Source organism: Myotis yumanensis, unplaced genomic scaffold, assembly GCF_028538775.1.
Source record: "Myotis yumanensis isolate MYYU_CA2020_CCGP unplaced genomic scaffold, mMyoYum1.0.hap1 SCAF_16, whole genome shotgun sequence".
Taxonomy (NCBI): Eukaryota; Metazoa; Chordata; class Mammalia; order Chiroptera; family Vespertilionidae; genus Myotis; species Myotis yumanensis.
The window spans coordinates 26,984,946-27,006,763 of record NW_027223767.1 but is presented as its reverse complement, the minus strand read 5'-3'; the positions used below and the strand labels follow the sequence as shown (position 1 = coordinate 27,006,763).

The 21,818-nt window shown below is 46.5% G+C and overlaps 1 protein-coding gene across 2 annotated transcripts; it reads right to left on the bottom strand.

Annotated features, from left to right (window-relative positions):
* Positions 1 to 750: 750 nt before the first annotated feature.
* PCTP (phosphatidylcholine transfer protein) lies at positions 751 to 21,463 on the bottom strand. 2 transcript variants are annotated; one of them, XM_070393801.1, is made up of 6 exons: positions 21,265 to 21,463; positions 10,394 to 10,511; positions 7,551 to 7,630; positions 4,509 to 4,680; positions 3,363 to 3,430; positions 751 to 2,000 (listed from the first exon to the last, which is right to left on the bottom strand). In XM_070393801.1, exons 1-6 carry the CDS (start codon positions 21,406 to 21,408, stop codon positions 1,935 to 1,937), a joined length of 648 nt encoding a protein of 215 aa, XP_070249902.1. In that variant the 5' UTR covers positions 21,409 to 21,463; the 3' UTR covers positions 751 to 1,934. The 2 variants fall into 2 exon arrangements, with proteins under 2 accessions (XP_070249902.1, XP_070249903.1); XM_070393802.1 differs by lacking the exon at positions 21,265 to 21,463 and adding an exon at positions 18,289 to 18,403.
* Positions 21,464 to 21,818: the final 355 nt, after the last annotated feature.

The window sequence follows — 21,818 nt, the reverse complement described above, 5'->3', positions numbered from 1 at the left end:
AGCAAGCATATTTGCCCAAGAATCAAAACTCTAGTAGTTATAGCAAACTTGGTGACTTTTCTTTCTAACTGCCTTACCTAGAAACTCGGTGTTCTTAATATTCTCACAGTTCTTAGCCAGGTATGAAACACTGTTTAAAATTGTGGTTTGCATGCCATTTCATGTCGATTCTCTGCTCAAAGGCTGAAATCTCAGTGCTTGAGTTTCAGTGGCTCTATTCATAAAATTTCAACTTGACCTTTTTAACATAAGGCACTTAATTTATCATTAAATTCCAGCTACACTCATGATGATGACATTTTAATGATACATTGATGAAGTATCACTTAGTTGCATAATTCTATCCATATGACAATGACTGGGGCAGGGGTAGGCACATGGTTTAAAGGGAATCATGGGATGGTGTGGGTTTAATGGAAAGAAATGTTATCTCTCTCCCTCTCTCTTTTAGCTCAGCATGAGCCTGCAAAGATGCAAGCCTACCTTTTGCTGTTAGCAGCAATGTAGCCACCAAATTACAGCCCAACATCAAAAATAACTTGAAGAGAGCTGAATTATAATGTCAATTTGAGCACCTGTATCAACCCATACCTGAAGCCATTCTTCACCTGGCCTAGCAGGTAAGTGAGCCTAAATTTTTTGTTGTTGTTCAAGTCCACGAGTTCGGTTGGATGTGACTTGTAAACCAAAGAGACCAAATTGATTCATTCTCACAAAAGGAACCAGGTAGGAAGGAAGCTGCACGCAGGATAAATAGAAGCCACTCTGTATTTATTTGGTATTCAATCACTTTCCTTCCCAGAGAGAAAACGTACAGTCTGAGATATCCCGTTTTCATGAACCCCTGGCTTCTGGCTTTACCTCCTGAATGCCTATGCCCGTTCATCAAGGTTGACACCGTCACACACAGTGCTTAAACGTTTTCTCTGAGATCATCAAGGCTGTGTCACAAGATAGATATCTGGCCCTACCAAAATTCAGGAGAAAACATAGAAGTCTTTGGGTGGTGGGAAGAGGCAGACAACTTGGGTAGAATTCCTGAGAAAAAAGTAGAGTCAACCAAGCCATTCATTAATATTTCCCTGATTGTGGACCATGATCCTGTCAACATCTCCGAACCTTCCAGAGGGGAAATTCATCTTATTGCCTATAAGGACACTTTATCACAGGGCTGTGTGCAAAGCATCTTGGCTTTTGTTAACTACCAGAGCCATCCGGATGCCTCCATTGCCAGTAAAATGAAGAGCTAGTGAGGTGTGGCCAACCTCTCCCCAGTGGCATATGGATAGAGAAACACCCAGACATGGGTGATGAGGAGAAAAGGTTGTCACATCACAGTCATATGCTTAGTCAGGCCTACAGTGTTTTTCAAATCAAAGCAGCTTGTGATCCTCCAGCTGTGGAGATGGGCAGAGAATTATTGGATTATCCCCTCAGATCCCAGCCAAATCAAGTCACCAGACTTAAGGCAAAGGGACGTCAACCCAGCCTTCCAGTCTTGGCACACTGTGAGCTGACTCTGCAGGGAACGCGACTTCCAGCAGTCGCAAGAAATCCAGTTCTGGGCAGGAGCCAGCTTGCCTGGAGGGGGCATTCTTATGTGTGTGTTTTTTGTTGTTGTTGTGGCTTCTCCACCCATCCATCCCCTTCCAAAGGCACAATGGAGTGATTGTGTTCCCTGCTGAGGACTTCCCTTTTGAAAAACAAACAAGCAGAAGTTTCCCTAATCTGACGCATATTCAACTGTGGAAGGAGGCAGCAGGGCAGGGCGAGTGGGAAAGGAAGCCGGGCGTCAGGCACACAGGGAGGCTGAGGCCGAGCTGGACAGTGTGCCAGCCTCTGAGGACAGGAAAGCGAAAGGAAGGCCGAGCGTCCGTGGGTTGTGGCTCTTCTGCAGACGTCGGTGCATGGCACAAGCTTCCCAGTCCCCTTCCTTAGGTTTTCTGGAGGTAGTTCTGACAGGCTTTCGCCAAGTCTTTCAAGAAGTTAGGAACTCCGTTCTGCAAAGCAAAGGAGACTGTCACGTCTAGGTTCTCACACCAACCACTCCTGATTCCTTGGCGTGTGGCTCAGGTAGATAAAGGCGACTCGGGGAAGAATGAAAGACAACAGGGCCTGGACCGGGTTTCAAGTTGCCACAGACGATGGCGAAAGGTAAGATCCAGGGCGCAGGTGAGACGAGACCACAGAGGCCACTGTTGCAGGGCACTGCCTTATACTTTGGCGTTTGCTAATGAAAAGCTAAGACATTTCTGAGACACCGTTTCTTGAAAAGAAAAAGAAAACACGGGGCATGGATGGGGCTGGGTTGTTCAACTCCCCTGAGGAAGGGAAAGGACTCGCTTTGCAGAATTAGAGACTGGTAAGGATTTGGGGGTGTGAGGCTGGATATACTATTGCTTAGCGAGTGTTGACCATTGTGCAAGACTTTCCACCAACAGTGTCTTCTCTACTCCCACTCTACGCAGCAGGTAATATCCAGTCCCTTTTAAAAGGGAGCCCTAACTGGTTTGGCTCAGTGGCTAGAGCGTCAGCCTGCGGACTGAAGGGTCCCAGGTTCGATTCCGGTCAGGGGCATGTACCTTGGTTGCGGGCACATCCCCAGTAGGGTGTGTGCAGGAGGCAGCTGATCGATGTTTCTCTCTCATCGATGTTTCTAGCTCTCTATCCCCCTCCCTTCCTCTCTGTAAAACATCAATAAAATATATTTTTTTTAAAAAAAGGGAAAAACTCGATGGCTTCCATCAATTACACAGAGCAGGGCCTGGATTCAAAGGCACCTGGGTTTGACCCAAAGCCTCTGAGCTTTGTCACGCTCCCAGGGGGTCTGTTGAGCCCTCCAGCCAGTTAGTAGGACTGGTACACAGCAGGCTGAACGGTCCCGGTGAAACCAGGCGCCCAGGCAGTCTCCAGTGATCGGGGCGACCATTGTGGTTCCCTCTCCTCACAGGGCAACAGAGCAAAACAACAGGAACAAAACCCGAGGCTCTCCCGAGGCGTGGAGACGTCAGGCTGTCTCCCCAGCCGGCCCAGCTCCTCCGTAAGCAGACACAGGGTCCAAAGGCACCATTGTCCGCAGGAGGAGCAGCCTATTGTCCCGAGGTTCCAGAGAGTGATCCTGGCGGGGTCTCGGGGCACTGGCAGGGAGGGGCTGGCATTCCAGCTAAGGATTCTTTGTCTTTTGCCCCAGCTTCATCCTGGGTGTTGGCAACCCCAGTCCGAACCGTGGTCACTCAACCACGCTGCTTCATAAAAGAGCCTCATTAGGCCTGAGACAGCGTGTCTCTTCGGCCTGACAGCCCCCACGGGCTAAGTCAACATTTGTCAAACACACTTCCCCCCTCTGCCTCCTGGGATCTCACCTTGGCGGCCCAGTTAATGAGCCAGGACGGAATTTGGCCACCTGGGTTATCGAAGTAATGCATGAAAACTAGAAGGGGAGAGAAAGCACGAGTCAGCAGGAGAAAACAAGTTAGAAAGGTACAGCCACAAACCCTGCGAACCTCCCCCTTCAGATTCAGACCCAGGAGATGGGGGGAGGTGACACGTAAGTCAGGTGGATTCTCTCCTCTGGCTTGTCTTCCAGGGCATTTATATGTAAACATTTTTGAAAACATAGTCAAGGTACATTTTGCTGCTATTTCTTAAGTACCTGGCAAGTGCCAGACACTTGGATAGAGTCTCATTATTTCTCCCTTTGCTAACCTCACTATCGGAAGGAGTTGGTGAAATTAAATCCCAGTGTGTACGGGTAAAATGGAGACTAAGAAGTGTGGGTTGACTTGTCAAGGTGCCAGATCTAACAGGCATCAGAACTATGGCTTGGATTTTGCCTCCAGTTCAAGGCCTTCTCATGCCAGTAGGGCAGGTGGCCAGGTGGCCCACGCTCTGCCCCAGCTCTTCTCGTGGTTTGAACTCAAGGTAGGCAGGCCCTGAGACTCTGGGGTTTTGCTGAGAAGGAGCCATGTCCCCTGAAACATTCCTATGGGCTCTTTGCTCACCCCCCCCCCCCCCCCCCCCAGGACCCACCTAGAGTCAATTCTGAGCCCTCTGGTGGACTTTGATGTTCTATTCCAGGGGTCCTCAAACTACGGCCCATGGGCCACATGCAAATACAAATATTGTATTTGTTCCCGTTTTGTTTTTTTACTTCAAAATAAGATATGTGCAGTGTGCATAGGAATTTGTTCATAGTTCTTTTTAAACTATAGTCTGGCCCTCCAACGGTCTGAGGGACAGTGAACTGGCCCCCCGTTTAAAAAGTTTGAGGACCCCTGTTTCCATCTGGACAACAGTCAGTAAAGAATGGATTGGGTCAGATTTAAACATCCACCTTGCACTCTAGCCAAGTTTCTTGGATGAACTGAATCTCTCCCCATGTTTGTCTTGCACCCCTGCCCATTCTCTGACCTCTGGGAACGAGGCTCATGCATTTACATGCCTCACGATCAGCGTGCCCTTCGCCTGGGCAGCCCTGGCCGGTGCGCTGGCATGCACCCTGGCTTTACCTTTGCTCCCCTTCTTGCCATCGCTCTCAATCGCCAGGCTCTGCTTGTACCCCTTCACCCGGATCACGCCCGACCTCTCAGCAAACTGTGGCACGGAGGTGCTCTGGGCTAGAACCACGTAGATCTTCCGTCCTTCCACGTCCAGCTCTCGCCGCTGACGGATGTAGACATACTGCAGTGCCAGTCAAGGCGTGACATCACACCAGCATCTCAGTTGGGCAGAAGGAAAGCACCCCAAGCCAGAAGCCAAAGGAGGGGGTTCTGTTCCCCCCATTGTCTCCCTTGAACTGTTACTTCACCCACCTGCCCCATCTCCTTACCTGCACTGCAAGATTGTGCCTCGTACCACCTGGTGTATCACTTGAGAACATGCATTACCCACCTGTCAACCATTCCTTGCTGCTTTGAATTGTGCAGGGAAACCTCCTTTCTCTAAGAAGGCACTGGGAGATAGCGGAGGATTGATGGTTTGTCAGCTGTGTAACCCTGGCTTATTTACTCAACTTTTCTGAGACGCAGTTTCTCTATGTGGGAAAAGGGAGAACCATCACCCAGCAGGCAAGCTTGGTGAGGACATTACAGGAAGACCAGACCAGAACAAGCACTCGACAAACATTCCAAGTCATTCCGTTTTGTCCTATCTTCCCCTGAAGCTCTAAGTACTGACCTCTGTGCACAGCGGACAGTCAAGCAATGTACTTACAACTGGTGATCATAGGAAGGCACTGACTTCCTGAATATTTAACTCTGAGTCAGCACTGGTTCACCAAGAATGACAGTTATTTCATCACGATAAACACAGAACAACCACTATCCGATAGCACTCTTCCAGGGAAGATCATTAAATCCTAAGAATGAGAAGTCACCACTTATTGAGCCTTACCATGTGCTTTCCCTATAGCATCTATTTTGATCCTGACAAATCACCGTGAGTTCAGTATAAGTGTCCCGGTCTTACAGGTGACAACATTACACCAGAGAGGTAAAGAAACTTGCCCAAGGTCCCCCCGCCCAGCTCAAGTGATGAAACCTGAATCGGAGGCCAGATCTGGCTTCAAAACCTATTTAGACTTTCATAGGTGTACGGGCTCAACCCTTTGCCTGTATACTTTAAAAGGACAGAATTTTAGATTTAACACTAGAAGTAATTAAAAGCCTAAGACAATAAAAAAAAAATCACTCTAAAGTATAACACAGTTACACTTACTGTAATAGCAACAACCACAGCCCCATGCACCTCAGAGTCTCAAAAGCACTCACAGTTGTCCCACTCATCACTCAGGCATCCTGCAGGATGGTCTATTGCCCTAGGTCTCTAAGTCATGGGGAGTAAAGATCTCAAATGTTTTCGGGAAGAAATGATGTTGCTTTTGGCTCTGGATCTCCTCTCTCCCACTTCACAGCAACGGCCCCATTCTCTCCCACAACTTACTCAGCTCACGTGATAGATGTCACCTGACACTCCATTGAGGAAAAATTAACTCGATACACATATTGATTAAAATTTGGCAGAGGTCTTTGAAGAGTTGGGAGGTCCAGCATGCCACGGGGCCTATGACTGGCGAACCACCAGTTCACTGGGGCCCAGGGACCCAAAAGGCCTTTTCTAAGGTCACACAAGGTCACACAGCAAACCAGAGGATGGCTGCATACACAACCTGGGGTCTTTCTCTCCAAACTGAATGTTCTTTACCACTGCACTAGTCTCTGTTTTCAAAATTTCAACAACCCTTACTAGAGAGACATATATGCATATAGAAAGACTAAAAACAACAACAACTCGTGGGATCGTGTGTCATTGGAACGCCAATGAAATAAAAGTTTAAGGGGTCCTGAGTATTCACCCCTGCGAATACCTACCCAGCAGTATCCCTGTGAGGTCAGAGAGGCAGGACCATGGCCTGGTCGAGATCACCTTCTCTGGAGACGGCTGGACCTGGTCCCAAATCTGCCTTTTCCACCCACTAGCTCTGTGAACCTGAGTCAAGTTCTGAACTTCTCTTTGCCTCAGTTTCCCTCACTGTGAAATGGGGCTGATGCCTGTTTTGCACCCTTGTCGGCAGGATTAGAGAAAACCACATAAAATCTAAGCGGTTAAGTAATCCACAATTTGTTGACATACATGCCATATGTAATGTAAGCTATCTAGCAGGGTATGGGAACTGTGGCAAAAAATAAACCCTTATGGAATTTAAAATCGGGGGCCAGGTAGACACAAAAACACATACAGACAAAACACAGAACACACCCACACACTCCCTCTCTTTTTAGAGAATGATTATTTAGGAACCAACAGACTTATAGAATGTTAGGGCTAGAAAAGATCCAGTGATCACCTAACTCAGTGGTTTCCAAAGGTTATGTTTTAATCCATGAGCCCCTTTGCTCCAAGGATCTTATATGGAAATTCAGTGTGTGAAGTGCTCAGCTGCTGTGATTAAAGAGAACGCTTGCCTGTCAATCATCCTACCCCCATACTGCTCACCCAGCAAATTCCCATGCCACCCTCCCAGGCAAGTCCTAAGTGGGCTTCTTAGAACCTCGGAGTGGCAGGTCAAACTCCCCACATTCCATTCAACTGCATCATAAGATACATAAGGAAATCGAGGGGAAGAAGCACACACAGTGTCCAGAGCCAACAGTGATGGAGGGACCACTGTGGGGTCCATCAAACATGAGGAGGTCTGAGGAGAGCTGGAATTGTGGGGGCTCTCGTCCCCACTCTGCCGCTAATCGCCTGTATGGATGCCTCTGTCATTTTACCTCTCTCTAGATTGGGGAGTGTGTTAAGCTTGATTAAAAGGTCTTTCCAAGTCCCCAATTCTGTGGCCCAACAACTTCAAGCCCTAGAAAATGTCTCAGGAAAGTAGAGGCTGCCCTCCAGTGACCACAGTTACAGACGCTCCACGTAGTCAGGCCCAGAAATCCCACTCTGAAGTCTCCAAAAGCTGCACAAGGTGCAGTAACAGCCTTAGCAGATGCCTCTGCAAGGATCAAAGACAACGCTGTCCACACCTGCTGGACATACCTGGGAAAGGATACATCCCTGTTGGACATGGGGAAAGGGTACTTCACTTCCCAGTAGACCACAGTCTCGCCGTTGCATTCCTTTTCATAGAGTTCTAAGGAAAACAAAGGAAGTTAATGCATCTGGAAGCCTCTTCGGTTTCAATTAACACAAAGCCTGCGTAGGATGACCTCGTAGAACACAATAAACCATGAATGCGTACGGCCCAGAATTCTAAAAAAGTCAAGCCCGTTCGTTACCGCTGAAAGCTTGCTGCCGAGGGGCACAGTCCAGCAGATATAAAAGCAGAGTCAACATCAGAGAACCCAACAAAACTTGTCTATCTCAGAGCAAAAACAAGATTCCCAGCTAGGATGCAATGAATCACTATCCGGCAGGCAAGAATAAACCTTCAGGTTACAAGATCAGGGTGACCACCAGATGTCACTAGAGTACCAACAATTTTGCTTTGAAGACCTTTTCTTCCCTCGATTTTAAGACATGACCACTGGCTCAGGACTGAGTCGCCTAGTCTAGCACGTTTATCTGGGAAATAAAGGCTCTGGAGAAGGCAGTGTCCTTCCCAGACAAAGAGAAAGTGCCATAACTGTGGCGAAGTGTCTTGCTCCTCTCCCATATTTCTGTGCACTATACCACAACTACAGTGACCAGATCTCCTTACGATCCCATCATGCTCTGGTGTGCAAACAGCGGCCACTCCTGGAGGGAGGTAGCAAAGGAATTCGATGATAGGTGTCCCCTCTCACCCCAGCTGGACTGCAAACATCTCCCTGACATTTACAGAGGAAGCCAAGCCAAGGCTGCTGAAGCAACCCAGGGGTCCCTTGAGAAGCAGATGAGGGGAAAACTTATTACTTAACTCAGTTTTTGAAAGAAAACCTAATAAAGCACTTGCCCACCCACTGGTGCCACAGGGATTGAAGACAGCCCTGAAAGGAAGGGAAGGGATGGACACCTGTTGCTTTCCCATGTTCGGCGTTGACTCCCCGTTCTCGGACTGGTATCTCAATGCTCCTTCAGGGCATCACCTTCCCCTCCTTCTTGACGATGTGGTTTAAGCAGAACTGGCTCAGCATTAATCCCAGGGCTGGGAAAGTGGCAAGACATGGCCACGGGGGTTAGTTCAGGGAGGTGCATCTGGCCAGGGCCTTAGCTTGCCGCTGGAGCAGGTTAAAGCTGGAAGGTGGTTTAGTAAAGGCTCTCAGGGAGCTCCCAGAATATCCAGGAGGACCAGAGTTAGGGTTAGACCTCAAGATTGTTCCAGAGAAGCCAGTCGGGTGGACCAGACACCATGGCGTGAGAACCAAATGTCAGAAGCCCTGCAACTGTCTGCCCCAAAGTCAGGATGCCGCTGCTGGGACCATCACCGGAAAATGGATTCTGCGTGCCGCCTGCCTCCTCACATTGCTCTCTCTCAAACTGAAGACACGTGTGCACCTTATTGGCCACTTCAGTCACATGACTGGAATGGCTGCTAGGGAGACTGGGACAGAGAGAACAGTTTGTTCCTTGGATGGGCGAGCATCACAATTCCCCCTAGATATGAAGCGTATCTGAAAACAGTACGTGACCCAAAGCCATGAGAAAGGTCCACAGGAAACAAGCACGTGGTCCAGGCTGAGCCAAGGAGAGCCAATCCTGGGCTCTGGCTGCCAGCGGCAGGAAGTGGAATTCTCGTTCCTGTTCCTCTGGGGTTAATCATATGGTTGCTTATGAGCCTGGATCTTCTGGAGGCACCTTTGCATGACATAGGAATCTGCCTGAGGATTCGGGCAGAAAAAAGGAGTCAAAAGAAGGAGAAATGATTCAAGTATTGAATGCAGTATTCCTGGAAGCCAGACACCCGTGGAGTTTTCAATGCCATGAACCAATAAACGTTCCTTTTCTTACACGGGCATTCGTTAGCATTTTTGTTACTTGCAACCAGGAGACCTGACTACGAGGGTCTTTCAGAGTCTGTGTGCCCCTTGGCAACTCCGTAGTTCTATGCCACTGTGACCGAGATGGCAGAGGTCTCTCCCAGCTCTACGGCAGGGGGATCCCGTTTAATGCCTTTCATAACTCTCCATCACCCATAGGGTACAATCTAAGGACTGCAGACTGGCAGCCAGCCTAGGCCTTGGGGATCTGAACCCTCTTCCCACCCTAACTCCAGATTCTGCTGCCCAATTACTCACCATTTGTACATATCATGCTGTCTCACGCTTTGCTGACTTGACTCATGCTGTTCTCTGGGCCTGGAATGCCCTTGCACCACTCATCCCCTTACCCTAACTTCCTCACATATAGTATTCTTGTGTTCAACTTCCAAAACAAAGCTCGGGCACCACCTCCTCCAAGAAGCCTTCCATGATACGTAGGTATACAGATGACAACCAACTTACAGAGAGAACAGAGTAGCCCTCTGAGCAAACTGAAGAGTGGATCAGAAAGTATGCAAAGAGCAAGTCCTAGGAATAGCAAAGGCACATTTCAGCCCAGCACTTAAGACTTTGATGCCAAACTTTAAAATGAAACATAACAGAGTAGAAATTAAACCTGCCCTAGCCGGTTTGGCTCACTGGATAGAGCATCGGCCTGGGGACTGAAGGGTCCCAGGTTCGATTCCGGTCAAGGGCATGTACCTTGGTTGCGGGCACATCCCCAGTAGGGGGTGTGCAGGAGGCAGCTGATCGATGTTTCTCTCTCATCGATGTTTCTAACTATCCCTCTCCCTTCCTCTCTGTAAAAAATCAATAAAATATATTTTTTTAAAAAAGAAATTAAACCTGTTAGAAATTTATCCTGCTAGGTAAGATAAATAACAATAGATTCTACTTTCTAATTCACTTTTTAAAAAACAGTGGGTGTTACTCACCTTTAACATATTGGTCCCACTGTTTTCTGTAGTCTAAGTCCATATAGACATCCGCGAGCAGAGCCGGCGGGCAATCCTCCAGAACACCAAAGACTTTATACTCATACAGTCCGGTCTGCTGTAGAAACAGAACAGGCAGAAACAACCTATTCATTCCCAAGTTGCGAGACAGCTGGATTGCACAGCATATGAACAACAGCTGAGGCTGGCGTTCATGCCACACCATTTATCGAGTCCCTTCCCGTCGTCTTGGTGACATGATGATGAAAAAGCAGATGAGGCCCCTGCTCCCATGGGTCTTCAATTCGGCAGGAGCATTGGTGGTGGGGTTAACTACAACAGTATCCAGCTAATGTAAACAGGCGCCAAGCAGGGGAGTGTGACAGATGAAGCTGGATTCGGAGGAGAGGGGTTCTAAATAATGAGGTGGTCAGGGAAGGTCTCCATGAGGGATCATCTTTATCGGAACCTCTTGTCCAAAATATTAGAAGGAGTCATTCATGGGAGGATGAGGAAAGACCATTCCTAGTAGGGGAAGGCCCTCAGGTTGATGGATTGAAATGCTCAAAGAGCAGAAAGTCCAGGGCTCTGGAGAATTGTGGTGCCCAGAGAGTGGTAGGAGTCAGGGCCACAGAGGTGGTGGGCCTGGGCCCCCAAGGGATTTGTAAACCAGTGTAAGGGGTTAACTCAGGGGTCCTCAAACTTTTTAAACAGGGGGCCAGTTCACTGTCCCTCAGACCATTGGAGGGCCGGACTATAGTTTAAAAAAAAAACTAGGAACAAATTCCTATGCACACTGCACATATCTTATTTTGAAGCAAAAAAACAAAACGGGAACAAATACAATATTTGTATTTGCATGTGGCCTGCGGGCCATAGTTTGAGGACCCCTGGGTTAACTCTTTCGTGCTAACTGCTATCAAGGAATGACTTTAAACAGGGTGTGGGTTTAGAAGGATGACTCGCTGCTTGGTAGAAACGAGATCCTAAGAGAGTAAGAAAGTGGTTTAGAAGACAGTGCAATAGTCCAGATAAGAGAAGACCGTGATTGGAACGGGGCGGTAACAACAGTGATGGGGAGAAGTCAATGACTTAGGGAAAAATTTTAGAAGTCATGTCAACAACAATTGCAGTGAGGACAGACTGGCGAAGGGAAAGAGAAAGCAAAGAATTGAGGGTAACTCTCAGAACCTCTGCTTGAACAACCTGGCAAACGGGGAGCTCCTTTTCGTAAGAAAGAAAAAAACGTGGGGAGGAGGTCATCTGTGGGCTGTGGGGTAACCAAGAGTTCCACCTTGCGTTTGAGATGCTTATTAAACATCCAAGTAGGGGCTGTCGTATAGGCAGCTAGCATTCAGGGGACAGGTTACTATTTTAGATTCCACGGGGCCGAATGAACCCAACACACTGTTCTATCAATTCTAAGACAGAATTTGTCAACACTGCTTCTTTTTTATATAAAGGACTTGTGCATAAAGGGGAAGAAACATCAGCTTCAGATCATATTAGTCCCTGTTATTCAGAAAAGGAAAAAAAAGTTTCTAGATTCCAAAGTCTAAGAACCCTTGTCTGCGAGGGGACTGGACTGGAGTTGGCCGCTACACATTTTCAACTCTCCATACGATGGCAACTTGAAGTTCCTAACCGTCACCTTGTCTAAAGGCTCTAATTTTTTTTTCTTTTTTTTAGAGAGAAAAGGAGAGGAATAGAGAGCCAGAAACATTGATGAGAGAGAAAGATCAATTTAGCTGCCTCCTGCACACTCCCCACTGGGGATGTGCCCGCAACCAAGGCACATGCCCCTGACCGGAATCGAACCTGGGACCCCTCAGTCCACAGCCAACGCTCTATCCACTGAGCCAAACAAGTTAGGGCTAAAGGCTCTAATTTTAAGATAAACCAGTGGCCCTTAAATGTCAATGCAAAGGCAAACAAACAGAAAGAAAGCCTTTAGAGCAGTGGTTCTCAACCTGTGGGTAGCGACCCCTTTGGCAGTCAAATGACCCTTTCACAGGGGTTGCCTAAGACCAACCTGCATATCAGATATTTACATTACGATTCATAACAGTAGCAACATTACACTTATGAAGTAGCACCGAAAATAATTTTATGGTTGGGTCACCACATGAGGAACTGTATTTAAAGGGCCAGAAGGTTGAGAACCACTGCTTTAGAGCCACTCAATTTCCATGTGCTAACATAATGTTATTGGGTAATTATGCGTAAGTGAAGCCATCCTCTTCAACACCATGCTGGAAACGCATGGGAAGTCAAGGGGGTAAGCATGGTGAATCTTTCCAGATATCATGAGGCTCGTTCAAGGGTCTCCTAGCTCAGGTGGCGTAACCCAGGGGATGAATAATCCAGTTTAGGAACCGCAGGCACATGTGAAAGTACCTGGCAAGGAATGGAAGGCCAAATTGAAACTAAATTCATAAGGATTTTCCAGCTCCAGAAGTATGTGGCTTTATACGAAGGGTTTCCTCTCATCAAATGACAAACTAATCGACCTGAACCCCCTACGTGCTGTGCCATGGATGCCCCAGTGGAAGGACAGACCTCGGGAGAAACCTCTCCTTCCTGCCCCGCCCCTCACACTCACACATGGAAAGGTAGGGAGGGTGTACACATAGCACGCATTTAGACCCACATGTGTTTTCATCACCGTCGGAAGGAAGACAATTAGCCCCTTGTTCAGGAATATCGGGGGCCCCATTTTCCACACGGACTGAGCAAAAGGGACAATTATGTCTTGAGATCATTATCTCCCCAACCTGACATGAGTTAGCTTCGGCTATCTGGATAAATTAAGACAAACTGTTTCCTTAAACTGGCTCCTGGCCCCTCCTGAGTGGCACCACAGCCCCAGTGACCTCAGTCCTATACATATCACAGAAAAGAAAACAGAAGCCCTCCAGGAAGAGGAAAATAGAATGATGTGATTGACGTGAACACCGAAGAATGAGCTATTGTGACGACTTCCTTTAAACACTCCCTTAGAGGCAGGACTGAGAAAGGCCAGACCTCACAGGAACAAGATACTCGGTAACACCTTTCCTAGCCTAGCAATAGAAAGTTCTTTTCGAGTGCAGGATGGCCCCACCCAATGTCGTGGGTCAAAACACTTTTTTTCACCCATTATTTCTTTTAAGAAAAGGATCTCAGCACACATACTCACATTTTTATTTTGTCTTTTAAAAAATACAGTGAATTTTTAGCATTGTAGAAATAATTCATATTCATTATGGGAAAATTGGAAAATGCCAAAAAAGAATGAATAAAAATGGCATGTGACGCCCACAATCCACAAATACCTATTGGTAATATGTGGCACATTTCTTTTAAGTAAATAAATACTTCTCTGTGTTACAAAAATGGTAATAATGGTATAAACAGCTTGTGTCCTTATTTTTAGCAATATTATATTGAAGCTACAGAGAGATCACACCTAACTTAGTTATTCTTTTAAGTTATTTCTGTTTCCAAATATTTTAACAAATATAAATACTGCTGGAATAACCTATTATTTCATACGGACCAAAATGGTCCATAATTATAACCTTTTCATTAGGAAAGCTTCCTTAGAGATAAATTATATTAACATTTAAAGGTTCTTTATACTTTTTATAAATGTTTAAGAAAATTTATATCAATTTATACTCTCCCCAGTAGCAAAGGATCATCTCACCAGGATTGGGTACCACTGTACAATTTGACAGAAAAAAGTACAAATCTTAGCTTAATTTGGGCAAAGTTTTGCTATTGAGTGAGCTCCTTACAAGTAGAGATATAAACTCTCTGTAACAGTGCTTCTCAACCTTCTAATGCCACGACCCTTTAATACAGTTCCTCATGTTGTGGTGACCCCCAACCATAAAATTATTTTCGTTGCTACTTCATAAGTGTAATTTTGCTACTGTTATGAATCGTAACGTAAATATCTGATATGCAGGATGTATTTTCATTGTTACAAATTGAACATAACTAAAGCATAGTGATTAATCACAAAAAACAATATGTAATTATATATGTGTTTCCCGGTGGTCTTAGGTGACCCCTGTGAAAGGGTCGTTCGACCCCCAAAGGGGTTGCAACCCACAGGTTGAGAACTGCTGCTCTATAACATTTGTTGCAGTTATGTTTCTAAGCTTCCTAACATTTCAATAAATTGATATAGATGAGTTTACTCAAAAGGTTTTAACCCGAAATTCTTTAAAAATGAAGAATGCTCCATTTTTTTCAATCACACTGGAAAACAACACACTATATACTTGTCTAATGCTCCATTTATAGAACATTTAACTTCCTACACTTCACATAGTAAAAGAATTATTCTGTGGCAGAGCATCAGTCAATATTTAGTGTGCGATACAGTTACCAGAAGAAGGCACCCCCTTCTTTCTTGCTAAAAGAACAACGGTATTGCTAATAGTCAACAGTATTGTAATACTGACATACGATGTCAGGTGGATACTAGCCTTCTCAAGGTGATCACTTTGTAAGTTATATAAATGTCTAATCACCATGCTGTACACCTGCAACTAATATAATATTGTATGCCAACTATAATTTAAAAAATTTTAAATTATAAAAAAACATTTAAAAAAAAAAAAAAGACTCACATTACGGTTAAGGAAAAAAGAACTCCCACCCTGGCCGGTGTGGCTCAGTGGTTCAATTTCCCGTCAAGGGTACCTACACTGAAGGCTTGCAGGTTTGATTCCCAACCCCAGTCAGGGCGTGTGCCGGAGGCAACCAATCGATGTGTCTCTCACACATCGATGTTTCTCTCCCTCTCCCCTTCCCTTCCACTCTCTCTAAAACATATTATTTAAAAAGTGAAAAGTAGACTGACAGAATAGTGCTGATAAGATATGGACATTTACAGGGAAATAGGATTATGTGTAATTTCATCACCACAGTACAGAAATACATAAGCACTGCTAAAATGCGTGGCCAAGGAAGAGCAGTGAGAGATAATGGACCGTGTCAATGAACATTAAATAGAAGTATATTTAAGTTTACATAGAGACATCTACAACTCCACACATTCTTTTATAGAAAGTGCTGCCTCCTTCCACTAAGTAATTCAGAAAAAAAATTATAATCACCCTGGCCGTTTTGGCTCAGTGGATAGAGCGTCGGCCTGCGGACTGAAGGGTCTCAGGTTTGATTCCAGTCAGGGGCATGTACCTTGGTTGCGGGCACATGCCCAGTGGGGAGTGTGCAGGAGGCAACTGATCGATGTTTCTAACTCTCTCTCTCTCTCTCCCTCTCTCTTCCTCTCTGTAAAAAAATCAATAAAAACAACAACTATAATCTTGCTGGGACCCACTTCGTCCTTCACCTTGAGAAGAAATCAAGCTCAGGCTGGCTTTTTGGCTTGCAATGTGCTTCCTTTGGTGACCTGTCAGCAGTCACTGCAACAGCTATGTACTTCGCATTTGAAGTTTTCCAAACACTTGGACCTGCTCTACGTTATTTCGATGACGCTAGTGATTGTTTCTCTCAGCACGGTGCCGTTTCCGGACTTATATTCATGATCTCATGTGCTCTTTAACACAGCCCTGCCTGCCATACAGATAGAAACACTGGTGTTGCCTCCATCTTTATATATACACAGACTTGAAGTGAGGCTAAATCATGTGCCTGAGTCCTACCGCTAGTACTTGGGACAGAAAAAGGGTGACACCAGGCCCTCCTACTGCCCACAATGTCTCCTTCTTTAGCTCTACTCTGTCCAAACCACTGTTGCAGACCACACGCTAACGCTTAAGGTAAACAAGCCCCATCACACAGAATATTACAGCCACAAGGGGCCTTAGACCCTTTAGTAAAAGATGTCAGTGACTTACCAAGCAGATGTCAGTCAACAACACTGTTGGTGGCAAAGCCTGGATGGGAACCTGTTCCTTCCGGTCCCCAAGCCAGTGCTTCTGCCCCAGACCACCCAGGATGGACCTCCCACTGCAATGCTCCCCTGAGTCCCTAAGCCCCGTGTTTGTCCAATGGGCCTCCAACTACCACAAGAGGTACTTTTTAGATGCTGTTTCTGGGGGGGACCAGGGAAAGCTGGGAATGGAGAAAGGATGAATATTATCACTTTCAACGGAGCTGGGCTGTGCTGTCTTTCTTTATGTTGTTCCAAAGAGTCATGAAAATACAGAAAATTGTAGCCAGAAACTACATACAGCCTGGTGCTGACGGCAGGGGCTCGGAGGCACAGCCGGCATAGGGCTTAAGCTCTCCCACCGCCTGGCCTTGCTCTTCTCAGCGGCCCAGTGGGTCTAATGAGATTTCCTACCTAAGGAAATGACTATGAAGATTAAATGACCCGCCTAAAGTTCATCACATAATAAGTACTTAGTATTACATATCACTTTCATTAATAAGGTCAGTATGATGCTTTTTCCAGATTGAAGAACTCAGGATTCAGAACTGCAATATAATGCATATTTTTAAGAAAACGAATATCTACGGAGTACCTACTCTAAGCGGGCACCGTGCTTAATGACTAATAGCCACAATAATCCCGCCAAGTCAGCATGTTATTATCTCCACTTTATAAATGAAGACGGGGGGGCGGGGGGCAGCAGCGGCATGGTTCGGCCACTTAATACTAAGATCGCTGATTTTTGAGATGCCCTGGTATTCTGGCTAACTTGTCTAATACATCAAGCTGCTACATTTCTTTCTTCCTTTCTTTCTTTCTTTCTTTCTCTCTCTCTTTCTTTCTTTCTTTCTTTCTTTCTTTCTACTGGTTTAATACATCAAGCTGCTTCCTTCCTTCCTTCCTTCCTTCCTTCCTTCATTCCTTCCTTCCTTCCTTCCTTCCTTCCTTTTTAAATATATTTTTATTGATTTCTGAGAGGAAGGGAAGGGAGAAGGAGAGATAGAAATGTCAATGATGAGAGAGAATCATTGATCGGCTGCCTCCTGCATGCCCAACCCTGGGGATTGAGCCCACAACCCAGGCATGTGCCCTGACTGAGAATTGAATCATGACCTCCTGGTTCATAGGTCGACACAGTCACTGAGTCACACTGGCCAGGCAAGCTGCTGCATTTCTTAGCAATGGTTATTCAAATGCCTGAAAGAAAACTGTTCAATTTCGTTTCACTCGCATTCACAGGGTTAACATACGTTGAGGAACAGAACTGCCAATAATGGTACATGTATTTATCCTAAGCATAATAAATTCTGCAAGAGCTAACATCTGTATACATGAGAAATATCAAAATGTCACAATGTTTGCATTTGACGTTGCGGTTCCCACGGAGAAGCAATCCCTGGTGGGCCCCCAAACCCCCCTACCTACCCCTCAACTGACCTCATTCGTTCTCTTCAATTTATGGTGTTTATCCGCATTTACATCACTAACTTCCAGACAGCCTTGATGAATCCATTTCCCTAATCCTGTAAGCACACCCTGGACTGTGCCCTGGATTTTCTTTGCTTTTCACAGAAGAGCTCATTTCTATTCCTCAGGGGGACAGGAAGCCTTCCCAGCCTACGACTGTGGAAGCTGTCCAACGCCAGCTACTCTGGCAAGCAACAGACTCAGATGGGATGAAAAGTAAGCATTTCTCACCAGAGAGAACCAGTTCTAATGGCAAGAGCCAGCGCTCCAGCTGCCACTGGGAAGTGTGTACCAAGACTGTGTGGAGACAGTTAGCGACGTCTGATTGAATAGTTTCCATCTCTCTAAGAAAGCAGGGTAGGTTTCATCTCTTAGGGTTGCAGATGGCTGGGTAGAATGTTAATGAGAGGTCGCTGACTAAATACCACACTGGGCTGAATGCTTCACGTGCGTTAGCCCACTTAATCCACAATGATAACAGGAGATACACCAATTTTTCAAAGAAACGAAGGCTTAGAGAAGTTCTGAGAAATACCTGGGAAAGGCGAACCTTTTGAGAAAAGGTAGAGACAGGAGGTAGATTGGTGGCTGGGAGTGGGAACCAGGTGACTGCAAACGAGCAAGAGGTTTCCTTTGGGAGCAACACAAATGTTCTAAAATGAGATGGTGGTGAAGGTTGCATAACTGCATACATTTACTAAAAATCGCTGAGTTGTACTTAAAATAAGTGGGTTTTATTATTTGTAAATGATATACCAATAAAGTTCATATAAATGATACCTCCATAAATAAGAGAGTTTATAAAACTCACCGAAGGTCACACAACTAATGAAGGCCACACGTGGGCATGAAGCCAGTGATCTGACAGCGGAGTCCATGGCCTACGCTCGGAGTCCATGGCCTACGCTCGTACCCCATGGTCTCGAAACTCTCTGAACACATCATTAGATAAGTCATAAGCTGCCTGCGTGCCTGTGGCTATATATAGGGTCACCCTACAATTTACCATTCCAGCTGGCACACTTTGGAGAGTGGCAGTTGTAAAAATTTTCGCCAGGACAATAGGTGTAAAACCGGGCCTGTGGTGGATATATTGGGACATATCAGTACATATAATTTGAAAGTATATCAAGCATCTTGTTTCATACCATTGTGGTATGAAACTAGAACTCAATTACAAGAAAAACACCTGAAAAACACACAAACACATGGAGGCTAAATAACATTTATACTAAACAATGAATGAGTTAACAACGAGATCAAGGACAAAATCAAAACATACCTTGAGACAAAGGAAAATGAAAACACAACAAGCCCAAATCGATGGGTGTTCATAAGAAAAGATTTACGAACTAAAGCTCAGAAGGAATTCTCTTGCAGGAGGGCGGTACAGGATGGGCGTCAACCTGGAAAACCAATGAGGCTTTAGCAAAGTGGGCCAGGCAGCGAATCATGCTGGGCGATGCTAAAGGCCAGTAAGGGTTCTGGGAAGGAGCTGGTGTGTAGCCTGAGCCAATAGGGCCTCCACATTTTAATACAGATGGAGATCAAAATGGCCAAGGCAATGGCCCTCCATCCTGTCTGCTGAGGCTCAATGGCACACCTATGGGAATCTTATGATCCTCCAAACTTGTGAAAGCTTGCTAATTTACATCCATGTACCATGACTGTCTTCATCCCCAGAACAGGTGGAAATAAGACATATAGAATGGTGAGTAGGGATAGGAACTGTTTAAATACCACTCATACCCCACCCCCCAGGAGAGAAGTGGTCCCTGCAAAGCAAAAAAGCACAGGCCCATGGGGTAGGGAGTATGGGTGGCTCGAGGACAGGAGCAGTATGCATGAGTTATGGGAGATAAAGCTGGAAATATATGAGTTAAGACCAAACTAGTTCATGGTGAAGGCCTGGGGCGGGGGGGGGGGGGGGGGGGCTAGAAGAGGTCCATGGGGGGAAAAGGGGACATATATAATACTTTCAACAATAAAGATGAAAATATAATGATAATAATAAAAATAACATTTTTTAAAAAACACCAAACTAGTTCAGGATAACCTGCGGGCAACATTTGCCTTCCCTCAGAGAGGCACTATGGAAGCATATTTATGGCACAGGACTAGAGCAAGACAGCTGAGTTCTGACTCCAGCAACTTAACCTTTCCATAGATTCATTTCCATACATACAGGTAAAAAAAAAAAAAAGTATAATCATAGCACCTGACATTAGGGATGATGTGAGGATTCAATACCTGCAAAGACTTAAACAGTGCTTGGAACATTAGAAAGCATGAAATGTATTCGCTGTTACAACAGTTATTATTAATTCTGCAATCAGCAATGCCACTGAAATGGGAGCGACAAGATCATAGCCTCGCGGGTGTTTGATTGGGCTGCAATGTGTAGGAGGAAAGCTGGGGAACTAGTTAAGAGGTCACAGCAATTCTAGGTGAGAAGCGCCATCCGCAGTGACAAACATAGAGGAGAGTAAAGGGAAAGGAAACGGGCCCTATGTCAGATATGTCTGCACAATCCAATGGACAACCCTTGGCAAGCGCCTGGATGCGGCTGGTAAAGGAAAACGGAATAATCTGAGAGAAGATAAATGCATCTTGTCTGAAAACTTGTCCAATTTTGCACCAAGGTAACTGTTGAAATTTCCCTAGGAAATGAATTCCGTCTGCTCTAGACCGTGAACTTGCTCACCTTGCTACACCCAGTGGTATATGTAGCAAGACACCCAGAGCTCCTCCCTGCTCTAACACTATAATACTCTGGTCCTCTGCCAAGAAACCTGGATTTCACTTACCTTGCCTAAGGATGATCTTTAACCTACTTGTCATGAACTGCCATTACACGGGGCAATTGATGGCAGGGCTCAGGTGCAATATGATCCTCCCACCTGGATGGCGGCTTGTTCCAAAGGCCTGCAGGGCCGCTGGAGACCTGCTTAATGACCAACTCCATTCCTCCCAGGCCTTCGGTGAACCTTTCCCTCTGAAGCTTCAGACTCAAGTTAATAAGTGCAACTTACAAGGAAGGGGCAGCAGCCAAAAGAAGCAGGTCACTGGAATGGCTAGAGTAGATACTAAGTCCCTCCTCAGCGACACTCCTCTCCCACACGCCAGCCACCCTGCACATCCAGTCTCTGAAAAGTCGTGTTTTTTTCCACCTGGATTCAACCCGAGGATATTCCCCACATACATACACACTGGCACCCACTCCGGAGGTGCATGAGGCTACGAATCAGCAGACCCACGTTTTAACTTGACAGTTAACTTCTCACAAACCACACCCCCGTGGGGCCTCAGACCTAAGGCTGAATTCTGACGACCTCCCCTCTCCCCAAAACGGGACAAAGTCAGCTGGAGGCACCGCCCCAGCGCTCGCTCCTCCCAGCTCCAAAAGACCCGCCGGGTCCGGACTTCCGCGGCTGCAGCCCCCCGGCTCCCCCCGGGAAGGCTGGCCCTGGCACGCGGCAGCCCCGCGGTCCTGCAGCAGGCAGGCCGCTACCTGGTCCAGCAGCCGGTAGATGCTGATGCCCAGGGTCTCCATCATTAGCTGCCATTCGGCCCCGGCCAGCGCGGGCTGCTGGAGCTCGGCACAGGCCTCCCGGAACTGCTCCTGGGAGAAGCCACTGGCCAGAGCCGGGTCCATCCTTCCGCAGCCACGGCTCCTCCGCCAGCCGGAGAGACCGTCCAGGCAGGATGTAGGTTCGGGGGCGGGGCGGAAGGGTGGCCCAGCGTGATTGGCAGGGGACAGAGAAGTAATGGAGGGGAAGGCGGGACTTAGCGGGGGGAGGAGTCTAGGATGGGGCGGGGCCATGGAGGGGCGGGTCTATAGAAGTGGGAGGGGCTGAGCAAGAGGTGAAGGAGGCTAGAAAAAAATAAAATGAGAAAAATTGGATTTGAGCTAGGGAAAGATGGGAGAGCTATGAAAATGGGGGCTTACTTATAGACGGAAGGAAGACACTAATGTCATCTCAGAAACATCCCCTGAGTAGCCCATCCCATACTCCTTGAAAATCTCAGGGGTCAGATGCTAGAACTATATATTTCAATATATTT